The sequence below is a fragment of the Pteropus vampyrus genome, unplaced genomic scaffold (assembly GCF_000151845.1).
Source record: "Pteropus vampyrus isolate Shadow unplaced genomic scaffold, Pvam_2.0 Scaffold47, whole genome shotgun sequence".
NCBI lineage: Eukaryota > Metazoa > Chordata > Mammalia > Chiroptera > Pteropodidae > Pteropus > Pteropus vampyrus.
The window spans coordinates 1,254,666-1,275,329 of NW_011888828.1; the positions used below are offsets into that span (position 1 = coordinate 1,254,666).

Consider the following 20,664-nt stretch of genomic DNA (forward strand, 5'->3'; position numbering starts at 1 on the left):
TGCTTTATCATCATTTTAAAAATGTGTTTGACAGTCTGTGATGCAGAATGCATTTCTCTGAAAAACAGACTTAACGCCTCGATGCAGATTAAACCCTTATCTAATGGAAGAGTTGCTTTCTGACAGGTTTTTGCTACCGACCTGGACAGCGGGTTGAATGGCCTCATTGAGTATTCTATTCTCTCGGGCAACCAAGGAGAAGCATTCCACATTGATGCCCTGAGCGGCGAGATAACAGCAGATGGGATTCTGGATTACGAGCACATCAGCTCTTACAGGTTTGTCTCGGATGCAGATCCATTCAGTCAGCTCTCTGCTTTGTTCTGACAATGTCGTTGCTTTGGGCACGACCTCCTATCACGTAAGCTTATTTGTAAAATATGTTTTCCCTGTGATCCAACTTATGATCACCCCTTTGATATATCGAAAGAGTCTTTTAAAGGTATTTGCAATTTTGGAAAAGGAGATTAGACTAGAAGAACTTTAAAGTCCTTCTTAGTTCTAAGATTTCATGAATTTATGATGCTGTTAAGTACTAAAACGAGAGACACTGAAAAAAGACAATACTTATAAAATGCTTACTGAACAATAGAGCACTCTGCAAATGTTCATTGTTACTGTTTTTTTTTTTTTAACAGTGAAGACTGAATGGCATTGCTCTTTTTAAATTATTTAGTTTTTGTGTACAAATTATAATCCTGTCATCGGGTCCTTGTAGCAGTACTGTGTTCTAACAGAAATGATCTTGTTAAAAGCACTCAGTAACATTAAATATACTTTTGTCTAGAGTCCAAGATATGCTGGCCTTATACAGAATTCTATAAAAGAGAGAATAGTAGCATTACAAGTCTTCTAGGTATTTAAAATGTCAGTGCTACAAAAGTCTGGCCATACATACAGAGATATTTATGGCACCTCAATCTGTAAAAAAAAAAAAAATGATCAAGGAACCTAAAAGTCTGTCAATGGGGACAGCTTTAAGAATGATGGTCCAGTTGCCTGTGGAATACAATGAAACTGATTTTAAAAGAGAAAGAGGTATATTTGTATATGCCTTGAAGATGGAGATCTAGGATATTTGGCTAAGTGGACAAAATCAAGGTGCATTATAGTGCCTGTACTGCAGGTCTATTTGAGTAAAAGCACACACATGTAATTGGATGACTTCAGGAAGAAAACATAAGAAACTGTTTACCTTGTTTGTCTCCGGAGAACTGGTCACATGGGAAGCTTGGGGTCAAAGAGAGGCTTGACTTTCTTATTGCTTATTTTAATAGGCTTCATATTTTTGTCATATTTCTGTATATTCTTCCAAAAGGCCTTGCACATACCGTGTTTCCTTTAATCCTCACAGTCACCTCCCATGGAGGTTAAGTTAGGCATTTTCTTCTTCACCAATAGGACAACAGACATGCAGTGGCTTTCTCGGGGTCACAGGACCATTTAATGGTCACACATGGACTCATAGCCAGGTATCGTGATTCTGAATCACACTCTTTCCACTGTACAAACTGTAGAGCTGACTTTCTGTTTGGGTGGCGGGAGGCAGGGGGGAGGCAGGTATATGAAAGACCTAAGTGTCAATATTCTCCTAGGCCAGGCTGCCTACGTTTTGATGAGGTGAGTGTGGTATACTCCTGTGGTTGAGCAGTGAGAGCCGATTAAAATGGGATCTGTCATTACTGGGAGGATTGGATTAATTAAACTCTGAAAAACTTTCAAACTCTAAAAGTTTGTGTTTAGTTCTCTTTGTTTAATATATTTCAAAATATTACTTCAAAATTCTTTTAAAAGTTTAAGACCATACCCTATATTAACCCGTAGGATTTTTTCAATAATATTTTAGTGTAATCAATTATCATAATACTTTTATTGGATAAATATATTAAAATCGATTATATAAATATATTAAAACCTACCTCTGCCACATTGTTTTTATAGTAAGCATAAAGCCTTTTTTTGTTTCTATAGCAAAAAAAAGGATAAAGCTTTTTTTTTCTCTCCATAGATAACTACAGGGGAATCTCAGTTTAGTTGCCACCTGAGTAATTATAAATTCAGAGATTATTGAAGGTCCGCTATGTTCCAGGAACTAAGTATTTCCTGATTGTAAACTTACAGTTACAATGTTCTTCTTACTTAGTGGAGCTTAATTAGCCATTAAATCTAACTCCTTTCAGATTTTCCTATTTGCGTCATAGTTTCAATGTTCCCAACATTTGAATTGGTCCCAATATTTAAAAGTGTTCCTCTCCAATTCTCCATAAAGAATTTAATTCAAGGCTGGGAGAACTGAGAGAAATTGAACTGAACTCGAACTGAACACGGACAGGCACAGAGAGATGCAGAGACAGAGGCAGCCAGCTACCACCCCTCCCCCCACTTCAGTCTCACCAAGGCAAAGAATTATTTTAAATCACCTACCTCTCTAGGTTCTCTGCTTCCCTTGCCCCCTGTGGCTTCTCTTCTTCTTTAATTTTGTTTTCCTTGATATTTAAGGCAGCAGGAAATATAGGATGATTTTCCCCTAATCTGCTACACCTTTAGTGAATGCTTTGGAAAAGGTGTCATTTAGTTTTTTTTCTTAACTTTTGAAATATTGCTATTTTGTCCAATTGAGGAAAATATTCTCAATTCTGGTTCTCTGTTTTACAATATAAAATGAATGGGAAAAAAAGATATTGTCAGTTATGATTCTACTAAATATAAAAGCATTAAATAAAAATTAAATAATTTTTAGTCCTCACATTAAGCCACCTATAAGAAAACTCAGTGGAAAGATGATAACAAATTATAAAATAAACCTTAAGTTCTATCTGACCAATGTTTCTGAATTTAAAAAAACTCTCAAGCATGAGATATAATGACATATGAAATAGTTCTTGTTTTCAGGGAGCTCGAAAATTGAGTGCCATTATAATCCATGGCAGGAAGCATATTAAAAATCACAATAATTTATGGAGCACCTGCTTTACATGTTAAATTTCCATAATAGACAAGATTTACAGAATGAAGAAACTGAAGTTCAAAGAGGTAAAGTTTGCCAAGAATATGCAGCAGTAAATGTAGAACTGAGATTCTCGTCCGTGTGAACAGTTGTAGCAGGGCTTCCTATTGTACCACGTGACTGAATCTTAAAAGTATATACCTGTTTATTTACAAAACACGAAACAGAAAAAGAACTTTAGAAACTTAAAATAATAATAACAAATAAGTGCCACCTTGCAATTTATTAAATAACAGATGTGTAGGTGTGAGCATGCAGTAATTGGGTTTGAATCACTGCTTACCAACACTTGACTTATAACTGACATAGGGAAGCTTATCACTATTTAAGCTGATAATTGATATTCATGTGAGCCTTATAACACTTCAAGGCCAAGATTTTTAGTCTTTTGAAAGACTTTTCAAGCAAGCAACAAAATAATCCTAGGCAAATAAGAGTTAAATTGCTTAAAAATTCAATTTCCATCATAAATATTCAAGGTCAAAGGGCAATCATTGCCAAGAATAATGCTAAACTCATACTCTCCTTTGAATGCTCATTATGACTGTGAAATAATAAAAAAAAACATTTACATATACAAGGTAGGAAATGGGCTGAGATGCTAATTATCTCTTCCAGAATATGAAACTCATGCACGGTAGGGCTGGATTGGAACCCCAATCTGTTGACTCCCCATGGTAAAGGGGATAAAAGACCTTCCAGGCAGAAAGCATGAGGAGAGGCAGGGACATGCCAAAGCGTTTGATGTATTTGGAAGTAACAAGTGGTACAGCGCATCTGTGTGGAGTAACAAAAAAGAGGCTAGGGATGCGGAGGAATAGGGCAAAGGTGGCCAAAAGGTACAAACTTCCAGTTATAAGAGAAATGAGTACTGGGGATGAAATGTACCACTTGGTGACTGTAGTTAACACTGCTTTATGGTATATTTGAAAGTCATTAAGACAGTAGGTCGGTTCTAAGAGTTCTCATTACAACGATAAAAGCATGTTTTTCTTTTTTTGTGTGTCTATGTGAGATGATAGGTGTTAACTAAAGTTATTGTGGTAATTATTTCACAACATATGTAAGTCAAGCCATGCTGTACACCTTAATATTATACAGTGCTGTATGTCAGTTATATCTCAATAAAACTGGGGGAAAATCTCACAGAATGATCTGAAAAACAAAACAAAACAAAAAAGCTGGTAGGTCGCAGGCAAGTTTTGTAGGACTTTATATGCCCTGTAATGGAAATTGTACTCTATTCTGTAGGCTGTATAAAAGTGTAAGCAATTGAGTGCATGCTCAGATCTTTATTTTTAAAAGACATCTGGTAATGAATGCATTGCAGAACAGAGAACCAGCATCAAGCAGATGAGCTAAGCTAGACGACAGCTGTGGAAAGGTCTGCGCTGTGGCTGAAGCAGCAGGGATGGAGGGGGTGGGGTGCATACTCACTCGCTGATTCACTTATAGAATCCATGGGACATGGTGGTCAGCTGAATTTATTCAACAAGGAAGGAGACAGAAATACTTTGTAATTTCTACATAGGGAAGGCAGGAAGAATAGATGAGGATTGGAATTTGGGGGGCATTTTGAGTTTGAAGAGCTAGCAGAAGAGCAAAAGTAAAGATACTCTATAGGCAATTAAAAATCAGCCACCTGAGTAATTATAAATTCAGAGATTATTGAAGGTCCGCTATGTTCCAGGAACTAAGTATTTCCTGATTGTAAACTTACAGTTACAATGTTCTTCTTACTTAGTGGAGCTTAATTAGCCATTAAATCTAACTCCTTTCAGATTTTCCTATTTGCGTCATAGTTTCAATGTTCCCAACATTTGAATTGGTCCCAATATTTAAAAGTGTTCCTCTCCAATTCTCCATAAAGAATTTAATTCAAGGCTGGGAGAACTGAGAGAAATTGAACTGAACTCGAACTGAACACGGACAGGCACAGAGAGATGCAGAGACAGAGGCAGCCAGCTACCACCCCTCCCCCCACTTCAGTCTCACCAAGGCAAAGAATTATTTTAAATCACCTACCTCTCTAGGTTCTCTGCTTCCCTTGCCCCCTGTGGCTTCTCTTCTTCTTTAATTTTGTTTTCCTTGATATTTAAGGCAGCAGGAAATATAGGATGATTTTCCCCTAATCTGCTACACCTTTAGTGAATGCTTTGGAAAAGGTGTCATTTAGTTTTTTTTCTTAACTTTTGAAATATTGCTATTTTGTCCAATTGAGGAAAATATTCTCAATTCTGGTTCTCTGTTTTACAATATAAAATGAAGGAGAAAAAAGATATTGTCAGTTATGATTCTACTAAATATAAAAGCATTAAATAAAAATTAAATAATTTTTAGTCCTCACATTAAGCCACCTATAAGAAAACTCAGTGGAAAGATGATAACAAATTATAAAATAAACCTTAAGTTCTATCTGACCAATGTTTCTGAATTTAAAAAACTCTCAAGCATGAGATATAATGACATATGAAATAGTTCTTGTTTTCAGGGAGCTCGAAAATTGAGTGCCATTATAATCCATGGCAGGAAGCATATTAAAAATCACAATAATTTATGGAGCACCTGCTTTACATGTTAAATTTCCATAATAGACAAGATTTACAGAATGAAGAAACTGAAGTTCAAAGAGGTAAAGTTTGCCAAGAATATGCAGCAGTAAATGTAGAACTGAGATTCTCGTCCGTGTGAACAGTTGTAGCAGGGCTTCCTATTGTACCACGTGACTGAATCTTAAAAGTACATACCTGTTTATTTACAAAACACGAAACAGAAAAAGAACTTTAGAAACTTAAAATAATAATAACAAATAAGTGCCACCTTGCAATTTATTAAATAACAGATGTGTAGGTGTGAGCATGCAGTAATTGGGTTTGAATCACTGCTTACCAACACTTGACTTATAACTGACATAGGGAAGCTTATCACTATTTAAGCTGATAATTGATATTCATGTGAGCCTTATAACACTTCAAGGCCAAGATTTTTAGTCTTTTGAAAGACTTTTCAAGCAAGCAACAAAATAATCCTAGGCAAATAAGAGTTAAATTGCTTAAAAATTCAATTTCCATCATAAATATTCAAGGTCAAAGGGCAATCATTGCCAAGAATAATGCTAAACTCATACTCTCCTTTGAATGCTCATTATGACTGTGAAATAATAAAAAAAAACATTTACATATACAAGGTAGGAAATGGGCTGAGATGCTAATTATCTCTTCCAGAATATGAAACTCATGCACGGTAGGGCTGGATTGGAACCCCAATCTGTTGACTCCCCATGGTAAAGGGGATAAAAGACCTTCCAGGCAGAAAGCATGAGGAGAGGCAGGGACATGCCAAAGCGTTTGATGTATTTGGAAGTAACAAGTGGTACAGCGCATCTGTGTGGAGTAACAAAAAAGAGGCTAGGGATGCGGAGGAATAGGGCAAAGGTGGCCAAAAGGTACAAACTTCCAGTTATAAGAGAAATGAGTACTGGGGATGAAATGTACCACTTGGTGACTGTAGTTAACACTGCTTTATGGTATATTTGAAAGTCATTAAGACAGTAGGTCGGTTCTAAGAGTTCTCATTACAACGATAAAAGCATGTTTTTCTTTTTTTGTGTGTCTATGTGAGATGATAGGTGTTAACTAAAGTTATTGTGGTAATTATTTCACAACATATGTAAGTCAAGCCATGCTGTACACCTTAATATTATACAGTGCTGTATGTCAGTTATATCTCAATAAAACTGGGGGAAAATCTCACAGAATGATCTGAAAAACAAAACAAAACAAAAAAGCTGGTAGGTCGCAGGCAAGTTTTGTAGGACTTTATATGCCCTGTAATGGAAATTGTACTCTATTCTGTAGGCTGTATAAAAGTGTAAGCAATTGAGTGCATGCTCAGATCTTTATTTTTAAAAGACATCTGGTAATGAATGCATTGCAGAACAGAGAACCAGCATCAAGCAGATGAGCTAAGCTAGACGACAGCTGTGGAAAGGTCTGCGCTGTGGCTGAAGCAGCAGGGATGGAGGGGGTGGGGTGCATACTCACTTGCTGATTCACTTATAGAATCCATGGGACATGGTGGTCAGCTGAATTTATTCAACAAGGAAGGAGACAGAAATACTTTGTAATTTCTACATAGGGAAGGCAGGAAGAATAGATGAGGATTGGAATTTGGGGGGCATTTTGAGTTTGAAGAGCTAGCAGAAGAGCAAAAGTAAAGATACTCTATAGGCAATTAAAAATCATGTACAATGTAGGAAATATAGTCAATAACATTGTAATAGCTATGTATATCAGATGGGTGTGAAGTGATCGCCCTGATAACTGGACTTATCAAGATGATCACTTCATAAGGTATATAAATGTCTCATCACTATATTATATACCTAAAACTAATATAATATTGTATGTCCACTGTAACTGAAAAATAAATTTTAAAAAATCATGATCTGGAGCTGAGGAAAAGGTCTTCATTCAAGATTTAGATTTGGGATTCAGCTAGGGAAAATGAAAAAAATGGAATTACCTAGGCAGAATATGTAAAATGAGAACCTGGGGTATTGTCACAATTTGAGGACCAGGCAGAAGCTAGAAAAATAGATTCAGAGACTAGAAAGATAGGAACATGAACCTGGAAAAGATGATTTCATGGAAACTAGGGAGAGAGGTAGGACTGTGTGAAAAAAATAAAAGGTTTCAAAATGTGTTTGGATTAGAATCTGCTAGAGGTGTTCCTTATATTAAGGAATTTTCAAAGAATAGGCTTGTTCCAAATTATTTTCTAACAAGAATACTTACATACTATTATATTTGTAGGTTAATTAATTCAAAGCTGTAAAGTTCATTTAAAACTCAGGGGAACAGATTGATTTTCATTAACAAAAATAGTCTACAGATTAAGTGAGCAAATAGTTTCCTATAACAAGTATGTATTATAAACACCACAAGTTATGGGAGATCAAAAAACAAGTACTTCAGGTTATGGTTTACTATCTTAGAAAGCTTCTGTAAACTTCAAAGAGAGGAATTGTAACTTATGATAGTAAGACATTATACTTGTAGATTTAAAGTTAAATACAAATTTTGCCTCATTTGGCCAGTGTCTCAACAGTGTGTTTTGTTCAATTTTCCTCCTGTGGTCACCGGAATGGAAATATCCTCCATCCTTGTATCCTTCTTTCATGAACAAGGGTCGAAGTGCCAGCATAGTGTACTTTTAGTTTTCAGAATATATACGGCAGGGTTATTTCCTCTGTAGACGTCTCTGAATAATACCCCTAGGACCTGGAGTTTCTTTTCATTTCAAACAAGGCTGAGTGAGCATTTTGAGATTCATAATGTTTATGTCTGCAGCTAGAAAGAGACTATTGTCTGGTGATTAGGAAGCTCTTGATATTATTTTCCAAAGGAGAGAAAGCAAATGATAGTGGGTTGAGGAGACACTAAAATAAGAAGCAGAGACAATTATGATGGACACTTCTTTTTCAGCAATGTCGAGTTACAAGGAAGGAATGGCAACTGAGTGCAATTCAGCCTGGAGAGTAGGGTATGTTTTCAGGAATAGCTCAACTTGAGCATGTTTATAGGTGGAAAAAAGGTATTTGATAGATAAATATTAAAGATTTTGATCTAAATACCTTTTCTTATTTAAAAGTTTTTATTATCAAAATAATACATTTTTTTAAAAAGTTAAATAGTATCATAAAATAGCAATGGGCTTAGATGAAAGTCAGCCATTATTGTCTCACCTGTCCCAGCACTAAAGCCCTCCAGAGGCTGACATTTTTAACTGGTTTTCTCCATTATTATAAACGTCAATATGGCTTAATTTGTCATTTTAAATATTATCTCTCAAGTTCCTCTTATAATAGATGTGGGTTTAATATTTTTTACCTTCTCATATCCAATTGTCTCTTTATATTGATACAGTTTTTCATTTAATCAATAATCAGTGTTTATATGATTCTACAAATGTTCACTTCAGAGCCATGTCCTACTCATATTTCCTTTCTTACCCTTCCCCAGCCCCAAGATTAATGCGTAGCTTTTGGTTTTTGCTCACCCAATTTGCTATTTCTGTGTACTTAATTCCTTGCAAATGTTCCAGTAGCTCTGTCATGCCCACCCATCTTCTCTCCTCTGCCCCCACAAACACCTCTCATATAAAATACTCTATCAAGTCCTCTTTGTTCCATAGAGACCTCCTTCCAGCTCTTTTCTGCTCTTCTGACCTAGCGTTAACATTCTGCACTAGGCTCTCTAAGCCCTTGGCAAAGCTGGTTATTTCACGACTTTGCTTTATTGCTCTCTCAAGTTGGGCCTGTGTCATGGATTTTGTGTGTTTCTCTTTCTTAGTTTTCTCTTCCAGTAGCTTTGTAGAAAAAGGTGCCAAGGAAGTAAATTCTTTGACTTCTTGCACATCTAAAAATGCCTTTATTCTATTCTCACATATGATTTATACAATGGATAATCTAGAAGTTGAAATTTTTCTTAGAATTTTGAAGGTCTCATTCTGTTATCTTTCAAAACCCAGTGTTGCTGTTGAGAAGTCTCGTTCCATTCTAATTATATGTTGTGTATATGATTTATTTTTTCCTTCTCTGTGGAAATTCTCAGGTTATTTTCTTTATTGATAATGTTTAGAAATTTCATGATTATATACTGTGCTGTGAATCTTTTCTTGTGCTTCGTACTTAGCGAGCTCTTTTAATAAGAAGAAATATTTCTTTTACCTTTGTTTTATATTATTTCATCTTTAATTGCCTTTCTTTCTGTCTTGTTTTGTTTGTTTGCTTACTTTGTCCTGTTCATTTTTCCTGGATCCTATTCAGTCTAGCGTAGGACTGCCTGGATCGATCTTTTGTCAGTATTATTTTATCTCATACTTTTCATTTCCTGTTTTGTGTGTTGGTTTATTTTTGTTTTATTTTTCAGAGAGAATGCTTTAATTTTAACCTTATAAGCTTTCTTTTTTGTTTTCTAGTTTTAAAAAAAAATTTTTGGATATTGTACATATATTTATTTCCAAAAGTTCTTCCTTGATATTTGAGCTTTTCCAAAGCATCTTGTTCTTGATTTATGCATGCATTGTCTTCTGTCTCTCCAAGATCATTAATTGAAATTGTTTTTACATTTTCTTTTGTTCTTTCAATATCTTCCCTTTGGGTTCATTTCTCCTCTTTTCTATTTCGTGCTCTCTTTTTCATGTTGGAGGCTTTCTGAATGAGGCAGTAGAACCCCTGAGTGGCCGGCAGAGCTCACTGACCCGCAGGCTCCACTTGCAGGTGCACCAGGGAAGAAGTCGACTGCTTTGCAGGATGACGTACAAATGACAATACGCAGAGAGTTCTTTTTTCTCTAAGAAGGGGCTTCCATTTCCCCAGGGACAGCCCCTCAATATTACTTATTCTGAGTATGATCATCAGCCATTCTTTTACCTGGGGGTGAAGAGTAATGGGCAGGGCATTTGATTGTTCTGTATTTTGAGTTTTAAATAATCTTCAAGCTATTTTTAGCTCAATATCTCACCTTACCATTTGCCACATCTTGAGCATCTCCTTGGTTACACGGGGGCAAATCTGTTTCTTATTCATTTTTACCTCTCTCCAGATGCATTTTAATCTGTAGTTTTCTCTGACCCACTCATCAGTAATCACTTCTCAATCTGCTTGCATTTTCCAGAAATTTGTTGAAACTTTTCACCTACTCAACGCACTAATATCTTCTCCCATTTTCTTTTTAGCCTTATGGAAGATGTGAGCTTTAAAAGACTAAGAGGGTGTAGAGACAGGGATTCCAGAAAGACACCAGGTCATAGAAGGTCATAAACGTGCTCAAGGCTTGGACTACCTGTTGTAAACATGGAGAGTCAATGAAAGGTTTTTAAACAGGGGAATTGGACTTTCAAATGGGGAGTTTAAATAGAGCAATCGAGTTGCAAAGGGAGTGGATAGGAATAGGTGAGACTTGCGGTAAACAAATACTCCAGATGAGAAAGGATATAATGAATACTCAGCCTTCCAGGAAAAGGCGATGAGGGCACGAAGCTACGGAGACCAACTTGTTCCTGTTTTCCTAGGACTGTCCTGGCTTTAAAAAACTGAAAGTCTCATGTCACAGGCAACCTTCCACTCCCTGGCAAAGCAGGATGATTGCTCAGCCTTTCTGAGGCTCTGAAGGTGGAGGTGGAATGGACGAAAACTGATTCAAGTGATACTCGGGAGATCAAATCTATCAGACTCATAATTAGTTGGATGTTAGAAGGGTGGTAACAGAAAGAGAAAAGTTGAAAACGCTAGGAAGGTTTCTAATTTGGTTGCTGGGCAAGTTAGTTGTACCATCATCCAAGACAGATTGAATCGATATGGATTCTTTCAGATCATGGACTTTTACATCTACTTTATAGTCCTAGCCAATCATATACCTTTTGTACATGTATTAATCATGGAAACGTCCTCTCTTAATTTTATAATTTTGATTGTTTTGCAATTTGGGTCTGAAAAAATATCAATGCAAAGCGATCTTTTAGTGGTTCTATCTTTTGTTGATATAGTAAAATGGAAATATGTAGCAATATCCAGGCCATGCATGGCAGGGTAGAGACAGTCTACTTATCCAAAGGACAAGTATTGGTGTTTATACCTTTTAAGAGGTTCTTAGTGGAAAAAGAAATGAATTTGATGGTCTGTATCCCAGAAATGATGCATTTGTTTTGACATACACACCTCATGACCCCTGGTAACCTGCAGGATTTGCTTCTCTAAATAAATAAATTTCAGGCTACGGTTCTTCTGAAATAAATTTTAAATGATGCAATTTAGAAAAAGCCAGGAGAAGAAATAAAAGTAGCTAGCCAGTTCACTTTAAAATTTTCAACTGGATATAAATATTCAATTTGATATTTATGTTGTTTTTCTTATTCTTTGGATGACGGATAATATTCCTTGATTCTTTTCCAAACCAGCTTGATTGTGCAAGCCACAGATAAAGGGATGCCCAGGCTTTCTGGCACAACTGTGGTCAAGATACAGGTGACTGATGTAAATGACAATGCTCCGACTTTTCTGCCCCTTGAAGCAGTGGAAATTGCAGAAAGTAAGTGTGGCAATTTGGAATAGATTAACGTGTATAATGTCATCTACCATTGTTTCAGCCAGGCACTGTATTAAATATGAGTATTAATACTCAATGACTAGGCAACATAAATAGTTTTCATCTTCATTTTACAGAATAGAAAATGGATGATCAAAAGTTTAATATCAAATGTCAAAGAAGGTAAAAGTGAAAGCTGGGATTTGCATTCAGATCAGCAGGATGCCAGTTCCCCATGCTTAAACCACTATTCCACGCAGGTTCTTTTTGTGCACTGACATTTCTTAAAAAGATCTACTCTATGAAGAAGCATATTTTATTGACTGTGATGATCATCCTAAAATTCTTCTGAGAAGAAGCAACCTAGACTGATAACTGTCAGTCTTTGCGGTATGCTAATGACTAGTAATAAGTGAAAGGAATCGGATATTCATTATACAAAGTCATCATTTTCCTCTAGTGTAAACTAAACTTTGACACTGCAGAAAATTTGTACCACATTAGTGGTAGAGGTGGAAAATATAAACTTTTACATGATATGCTTATTAATCTTAATTGTTTGGGTCTCTGGGTTCTACGATGACCCCACAGACTATGATCCCAAAGTTGTCTGTGGTCAATGGCTCTCATGGTAAAACCCAACCCAACTCTTTATAGTTGAAATTACAAATGGCAGAGGCCCCTTACTTGCCTTTCTCCTTTTACTCTTAATGCCAAACTTATTCCTAAGGTATTCCTAAAGTTTTGTGTCCACTTTTCCAAACAAATTATAAATATCACCCCTCACAGAGGGATATATTCCAGAAATTTCTCTAAGAAGGATATCTACAAATATTCTAAACATTTTAAAATATTCTACCAATAAAAAAATTCTTCAGCTTTGCCTCCTACCTATTTGATATATTTCCACTTGCTTTTACTGAAGGTACTATTCCAAAGTGCATCCATTAGCATGAAGATACAGCGGTGTGCCCAGTATAAATATGTAACAAGAACAAATAGCATAAAACATACCAAAAGGGGATAAGGTGTAGTTGGTGTACATTAGGAACTATTCTGAATACTTTGACATCTTCTTCCTACCTACACCATACATGTAAGCTTAAAAACAAAGTTCCTTTCATGGCAGTTTAGGCTAGAGAACACATATAGTGTGTGAGGCATTTAGCATGTCATCTCTTTTGTAGTATTTTTTTGGTGAATCATATTAGATATTGGCTTTCATCACATGTCTTTCCATAGTCTTGATAATGTTGAGAGTCTTACTTTAAGGGAAGGAAGCAGTGTATCTGCCACTCCAAAAGAAATAATTTTGCAAAAATAAGTACAAGGAACTAAGTATTTCCAACTTCAGTGTCCAAATATTTTTATTTAAATCTTGCCTACTTTTCAGACTCTTATGTTTTGTATTGATGTTTTGAGTAATAACCTTCTTCCCACCCATACTCCCATGAATATATGATTTTGATACAGAAACCATGTAGTACGAATAAGTGGCTTAGAATGTTTCTTGGTCCTGGAGTTGTGTTGTAAGCATACAATAAAAAATGTAATATAAAAATTGAATATAACCTACCTCCTCAATTCCCCACTCAATGGTAAATTTTTGCTTTTATTGGGCTTATAAATTCTTCAAAGTTTTTGTTCGGTTCATAACGAGCTTTGTATGAGAAATTGTGCCAAGAAACAGCAAATCAAGTTGGACTTAAAATAAAAATGCTTGGCTTGAACTATTAAAGAAAAGTATTTCAAAGGATGAATTTTAATGGAGACTGACATCGATCATGGCTATTTCAGATTCTTTGCCTGGTGTAATTGTGACTCGGATATCAGTTCATGATGTGGATTTGAATTCAGCTTTCATCTTCAGTTTCTCCAAAGAAAGTAATCCTGGGACCAAGTTTGCTATTGATCGGAACACTGGAGTCGTGGTGCTAGTGAAAACGTTAGATTTTGAAGAAGCTACTGAATATGAGCTGCTTATCCAAATTTCTGATTCAGTGCACCACACAGAGGGAGCACTTATCGTCCGTGTGTTGGATGTCAACGATAACCCTCCAGTATTTTCTCAAGATTTTTACCAGGTAAACAGCTTAAAGAGATGCTGAACACAGCCAAAACGAGAAAGAATAGGGTAGAATGTAAGGCAACCATTGTCGACAGACTAATTTGGGCATACAGTAGTCGCTGTTTTTAGTGCTTAAGTTGATGCTGAGGGTTTTATATTTAATATCATGGTGGATAGAAGTACATATGGAATTGACTATCTTATTTGAATCAGTTTTTTAAGTATGTATTTTTTCATATGTCATCATATGAAAGTATGAAAGTATGTCACCATTTCTTTAGTTTTTGGGGATTGGGGACTGGTTATTCATAATGATTGGAACTTGCCTACTATTTTCAAAGCCATAGATGAGACAATAAGGCAGTGTGGATTATCGGCAATTAATTTGGGAAAACTTTTTCTTTCTCAGGCATATTTTTTGGAATATATCGATTAATATTTTGTAGAAGCAAATCCTGAACAAAACTATAAAGTGGAATTTCAGTTTTTAGAGCATAGTGTATGCTTGTAGAAGTAAGGACAATGATAGCATTCAACTAAGTACTTGGAAATAGGCTTCAGGATTCTTGGATGTAGCAAATGCAAGGTTTCTGTGTCAACACAGGAGGGAATCTAACCTAAGTCCTGATCCTCTGTAAAGGTGTGCTAAATTATGCAAGGTACATAATGTAATAATATATTAGTGAACGTATGAACTATCCTCTACCACACAGAAATAACTTAGAAGGAAATTTTTCATAATAAAAATCAAAACTGAATTCAATTTTTTAAAACATATTTTTGTTTGAATTCTGGGATCACTACACAATCTTCTTAATATGTCAGCTCTATAAATTAATACCCCTATTAAAGGCAGCTTCTCTGTGTATTTTCCATAAGCAAAATAAAGAAAATGATCTCATGTTCTGGCCCCGTTCATGAAGCTATCTATAGCCTTTAAGCGCCATGTCGATTCTCTCTCTTTTACCCTCAGGTCACCATTCCCGAATTGGTGCCTGTGGGGTACTCCGTGCTGACCGTGGCAGCCACAGACTTAGAAAGCAGCGAGTACGTTTCTTATAGAATCCTTTCGTCTTCTAAGGAATTCTCAATTGATGCTAGGAATGGTGAGTTATTTATAGTGGCTTTAGTGTTCGTAGGTTTAAGTTACAGGGTAGAAGCCTGAAATAATCCTTTCCAAATGCTCCTAAAATAGCTCCCCTCCGCTCCCCCCTAGTTAAATTATAGATGCCACCGTCTTTTTTCTCTTCACATCAAATGTTGTGGTAGCAAATCCCAGTGTTATTTCTCTTCGCCAACATCTCAGTGGCTGGAGAGCAAAAGGAATTGATTAAATGCTGGCAAAGGTTCAGGAGTTCAGAGACCCCCATATAGCAGTACACAGCTAGTCCGTCAGTCCGACTAGGCGCAGTTCAGGTGGTTATCCCAGGCCTCGGCAAGAATCAAATGAAGTTGAATGGATTAATTTAGTACTGAGCACTTCATGTTCCTAGAGTTTAGAAGCTTTTTATCTAAGCCCAAGTACAAAAAGTTCAGTAATAGCATCATACATTTAATAAGGACCAAAAAAAGGAAATTATTTGAGCATCTCTACTAAGAAAAAACATTGTGGTGTTCTGGTTTATTTGATGACTTTCTAGGCTCTCTGTATTTTTATCAGAGCAAGACATTTGTGGCTCTGAAATGTGTTTGGGCAAGTGATTTCAGATTAGAACAGCTAAGCCTTGTACAGAGAATGTTTAACAGTGAGTAAACATTGAAGCTAAATTTGATAAAGATGAATAATTTGTCAAACACAGCCCCTAACAGAGCACACTGTAGAAAAGAGGAGCCTAGGACACAGTACACTGTATGTTCTCCATCTCTACCCACCATTACAAATTTTCACAAGTGAGGGCTGATGTAAATGTTACTCTCAGGATGGTGGATGTTAACTAGATTTACTGTGGTGATCATTTCTCAATACATGTGTATGTAGAATCATTGGGTTGTCCACCTGGAACTAATACAATGGTATATATCAATTACATCTCGATTAAAAAAAAAAATTAACCTCAGGATTACCTGAAAGGAGAATTTAGTCATGAAATACCAGCGCGGGGTCCACAGAGTGTTGTAATAGGAGAAGCAGGTAATGTTGCTACAGGTGTGGATAAATGGCTATTGTACGAATTTAAACATGTCAGGAATTTGGCTTTCCTTTTCTTCTCCTTCTCTCTCTCACCTCTCTCTGTCTCTGTCTCTCTCTTATTTATTTATTTACTTACTTATTTTTATTTTATATATATATATATATATATATATAAAATATATATTTGGCCTCAGATGATGGCAGTTCATGCCCTGTCCACTGCAAATCAGTGTGGGAGGCGGGCAGTGGTCTCTCTAAGCACTCAGTTCCAGCAACCCTTTTGCTTGACCTGTATTATCAACAAACTTTGCAATGAGATACTGGCTAGAATGTTTTAAAACATTAAATCTCATCAGGTCAACTTAGTTCAGGGTGTGACTCCAACTGAAATGTGGCATTTAAATGATAGCATTCTGTATTCTTTTTTTTATTGGTTATACTTAAAACATTTATCTTAGAAGAATGTTATTACATCCGTGTTTATAAAAAGTACCCATTTCTGTATTAAAACAATACAACATATTAAAAATATTTCATCAACAAGGGGAAATCCCATATGTCCAATTATCTAAGAGCTTTAGGAAATACATTTTTATAATTAAACAGTAGTTGCTACTCTGCATTATCATGTTTACTACTTTCAATTGACTAGAGTGGTGTGAACTAGTATTTCCAGAATAAATATCTATATGCTAGAATGTTGCTATACATGTGTCTATGGGTGGTAGAATGGGGTATGCATTTTTCAAATAAGAATACATTTTCCTTTTGAAAAAATAACAATGGAACAACTTATTATACAAAAATAAAACTAAGAGAAATTTGTGGCAAAGTCACTTATAAGCAGCATATATATTGAATAGAGTGAATGCCATGAACATTATTTCTGGATCTTAAGTGTTACAAAAGTATAAATATAATAATTTTAATTTTCTATTTGGAGTTATTCTTGGTTATTACTTAAGTAACAAATCTAATAAATAACTAAACACATTAGTAAATATTTTACAAGTATTTACTGACTAGATGGATCATGAAATTTTAATATGACAACATTTAAAATGCTATGTCTTGTTTCAGGTACAATATTTACTATCAATCCTGTCTTACTTCTGGATAAAAAATCAACTATTCAGTTTCTTGTTGAAGCCAGTGATGGTGGAATTCCTGACCTGAGGGCTCTTACCCTAGTGGAGATAGAAATACAAGATATGAACAATTATGCCCCTGAATTTGCAGTAGAATATTATAATCTTAGCTTGAGTGAAGATGCTAGGATAGGAGTCACACTTGTCAGCTTTTCAACCATTGACCATGACTGGACCCGTGAGAACACACGTGTTGAATATTCCATCATCAGTGGTAATTCACAGAACAATTTTCACGTGGAAACTAGTTTCATTCATTCAGAATATCCTTTTAAGCAAGTTGGTTATCTGGTGTTGCTTCAAAATCTGGACAGAGAAACTTCTGCCAGTCATAAGCTTGTCATTCTGGCATCTGACCATGGCTGCCCTCCATTGAGTTCCACAGCCATCGTATCGATAGAAGTACTTGATGTCAACGATAATCCACCTAAGTTCAACACTGTAAAATATCATGCCCATGTCAAGGAAAGTACCCCTCTAGGGAGTCACATCACTGTGGTCTCAGCCAGTGACTGTGATGTGGGTTCACATGCAGAAATCCTCTACCACATAATCTCCGGAAACGAGAAGGGGCATTTTCACTTAGAAGAAAAAACTGGAGTTCTTTATCTGATAAAACCTCTGGATTATGAAGAAACGATAAAATTCACCTTAACTATCCAAGCTTCAGATGAAGAAAAGAAACATTTTTCTTTTGCAGTTGTATTTGTTAGTGTCCTAGATGATAATGACCATGCACCTCAGTTTATGTTCTCAAGCTTGAACTGTGTTGTTCCTGAAAATCTGCCTGTTTTCTCCACCATATGTTCTGTAAACGCTTTGGATTTTGATGCAGGTCCTTATGGAGAATTGACCTATTCTATTTTATCCCCCTGTTCTATCATGCATGGAGTGCCTCCTGATCAAGAGCCCTTCCTCATTGACCCTTTGACAGGGGATATTCATGCTAAGCAAGTCCTTGACTATGAAAAGGACGATAAATACTGCCTCATAGTTCAGGCAAAAGACAGAGGGGACTCAACAGCCTCCTTAATGGTTTGGGTGGATATCGAAGGTACAGATGAGTTTGAACCCATTTTCACTCAAGACCAATATTTTTTCAACCTCCCAGAAAAGAATAACATAAGACAGCTGATTGGCAGAGTGGAAGCATCAGATGCAGATGCTGGTATCGATGGTGTTATTCTTTACTCCCTTGAAACTCCATCTCCTTTCTTTTCAGTAAATAAAACTAATGGAAATATTTATTTGATTAGAGCACTTCCCCTAATAAGGAGTGAAGTCGGCAAAGGAGATGCCATTGAAATGAAAATAACCGCTCGTAGCCCCAAACAGGACTCCAAATTCACATCTTGTACTGTTTTTGTGAATGTGTCTTTTTCCTCAGAAGGAAAACGCTCAGCAGTGTCAGCCAGCAGCTTCTCCATCAGCCTCACGGTCTCCTTTTTAGTGTTCCTGTTACTCATCTTCATTCTAATTGTCCTGATTTTAAGACATAAACCAAAGGACGCAATAAATAATTTTGAAGAAAAGAAAACATCATCATCCTCAGATATCAATCTGCGACTGACCATGGATGCCAGCACGCTCGAGCCCTTCCGGAAGACTAATGACTGCAGTGACGAGGTGGTGCCTGTGGACTCCACGCCGGAATGGTTGGGTTTAATGAGTCTCATGGAAAAGGACATTGTAAATCTGTACCGGCACTCCAACTCCAGTGGCCACTGCTCTGTGGAAGGAGAAACTGCAGAAGATAAGGAGATCCAGAGGATAAATGAGCACCCTTACAGAAAGGACTCGGGCTCAGCTCTGAGTGACCGGGGGTCCAGGGTGCCCGACTCTGGAATCCCGAGGGACTCGGACCAGCTCTCTTGCTTGTCTGGGGAAACGGATGTCACCGTCACTGTTGAAATAGCAGAAACCAGCCATACATTTAAGGAAGGAGATGGAGAAGAAGGCTGTGGCGCAACCTATGTTCAAAATAATGTGCTGCCTGAGACACTAAAGAAGAAAGAGGTACAAGTGGGCATCCTGGCCGAGGCCAGAAAAGAGTCTGTTTTTGTTTCAGGTGATCAAGAAGCAAGCTGTGCAGCTCTTTCGACCCAGAGAACCTCTGATCCTGAAGGGAGAGGCAGCTGTCCCTGGGATTATCTCCTTAGTTGGGAACCCAAGTTCCAACCTCTTGCCTCGGTATTTAATGATATTGCGAAACTAAAGGATGAACATTTACATGTGCCTGGCATCCCCAAAGAGAATAAATCTTTTGTTTTTCCACCACCTCTGATAACAGCAGTAGCCCAACCTGGGATTAAAGCAGTTCCGCCAAGAATGCCGGCCATGACCTCAGGGCGAGGACTTCAAAAATGGCCACACTCCCCCTTTCTCTACCATCTCAATTCTCTGCCAGAAGTCATGACTCCCAGTTTTTCTCCATCTCTTTCCCTACTGACCACACAGACGCCTGTCATGACTCCACTGTTGTCAGATGAATTATTAGGAACATGTCTAAGTGCTACATGCCATGAACTTAAAGCAGAAGATGAAGTTCAAATATAAAACGATAGTGATATCAAGCACCTGCTCACCTTTGCTCATGAAGGATTGAACAGAACATTCTTAAGCAAGCTCCTTGAGGTTGGGTTCATTTTATCCACAAGTGAGTGATATAATTTAGTCAGGGTTTTTAGAACCTCCTCATTTAAGTTTCTCAGATTTCTTCCAGCCTTAATGAAAAGTTATCCCCTCTTTTAACCTTTATGTTTTGCTCTCAGGACTCCTTTGTATATAGTGAGTAGTATATATTCTGTCGTACCTGGTTTTCTATATGATTAGATTTCCAAAGGACACAATGAACTCGACCAACTGCCAACATGTTTATATGAAAATAAATGGGAATAAAGTACAGGTATAGTACACTTGGTCACGTTACTGCTGATTAAATAGTAAAGACTGAATAAAGAATGAGTGTAGGATAGAAACCAACAGAGGGGAAATTTGGAAGGACAAACAAGTTTTAAAGCGAAGCAATTTTCTGTAGACCCGATATATTTAGAGACGCATTTCTCCACTTTCCATATTGGCCACACTTGTGGAGTTTAGCCATAATTTGAATTTTAATGTGGTGTTTTTTGGAAATTGAATGATAAATTAAGAATGAAATTTGTCATGACTCTGAGCCAAATAAGAAAATTATTCCTGATTAATTGAACCAGACACATTCA

At 36.6% G+C, this 20,664-nt stretch overlaps 1 protein-coding gene across 1 annotated transcript in view; it reads left to right on the forward strand.

The window, feature by feature from the left end:
* The window catches only part of DCHS2 (dachsous cadherin-related 2), a 182,420-nt gene extending 162,261 nt beyond the window's left edge, over window positions 1-20,159 (forward strand). Inside the window, exons 16-20 of the mRNA XM_023530163.1 lie at window positions 127-278; window positions 11,969-12,099; window positions 13,894-14,180; window positions 15,138-15,270; window positions 17,376-20,159. Of these exons, the coding sequence (XP_023385931.1) occupies window positions 127-278; window positions 11,969-12,099; window positions 13,894-14,180; window positions 15,138-15,270; window positions 17,376-19,999 (3,327 nt within the window). The 3' untranslated portion in view covers window positions 20,000-20,159. The remainder of the gene's footprint in view (window positions 1-126; window positions 279-11,968; window positions 12,100-13,893; window positions 14,181-15,137; window positions 15,271-17,375) is intronic.
* The last annotated feature ends 505 nt before the right edge of the window (window positions 20,160-20,664 follow it).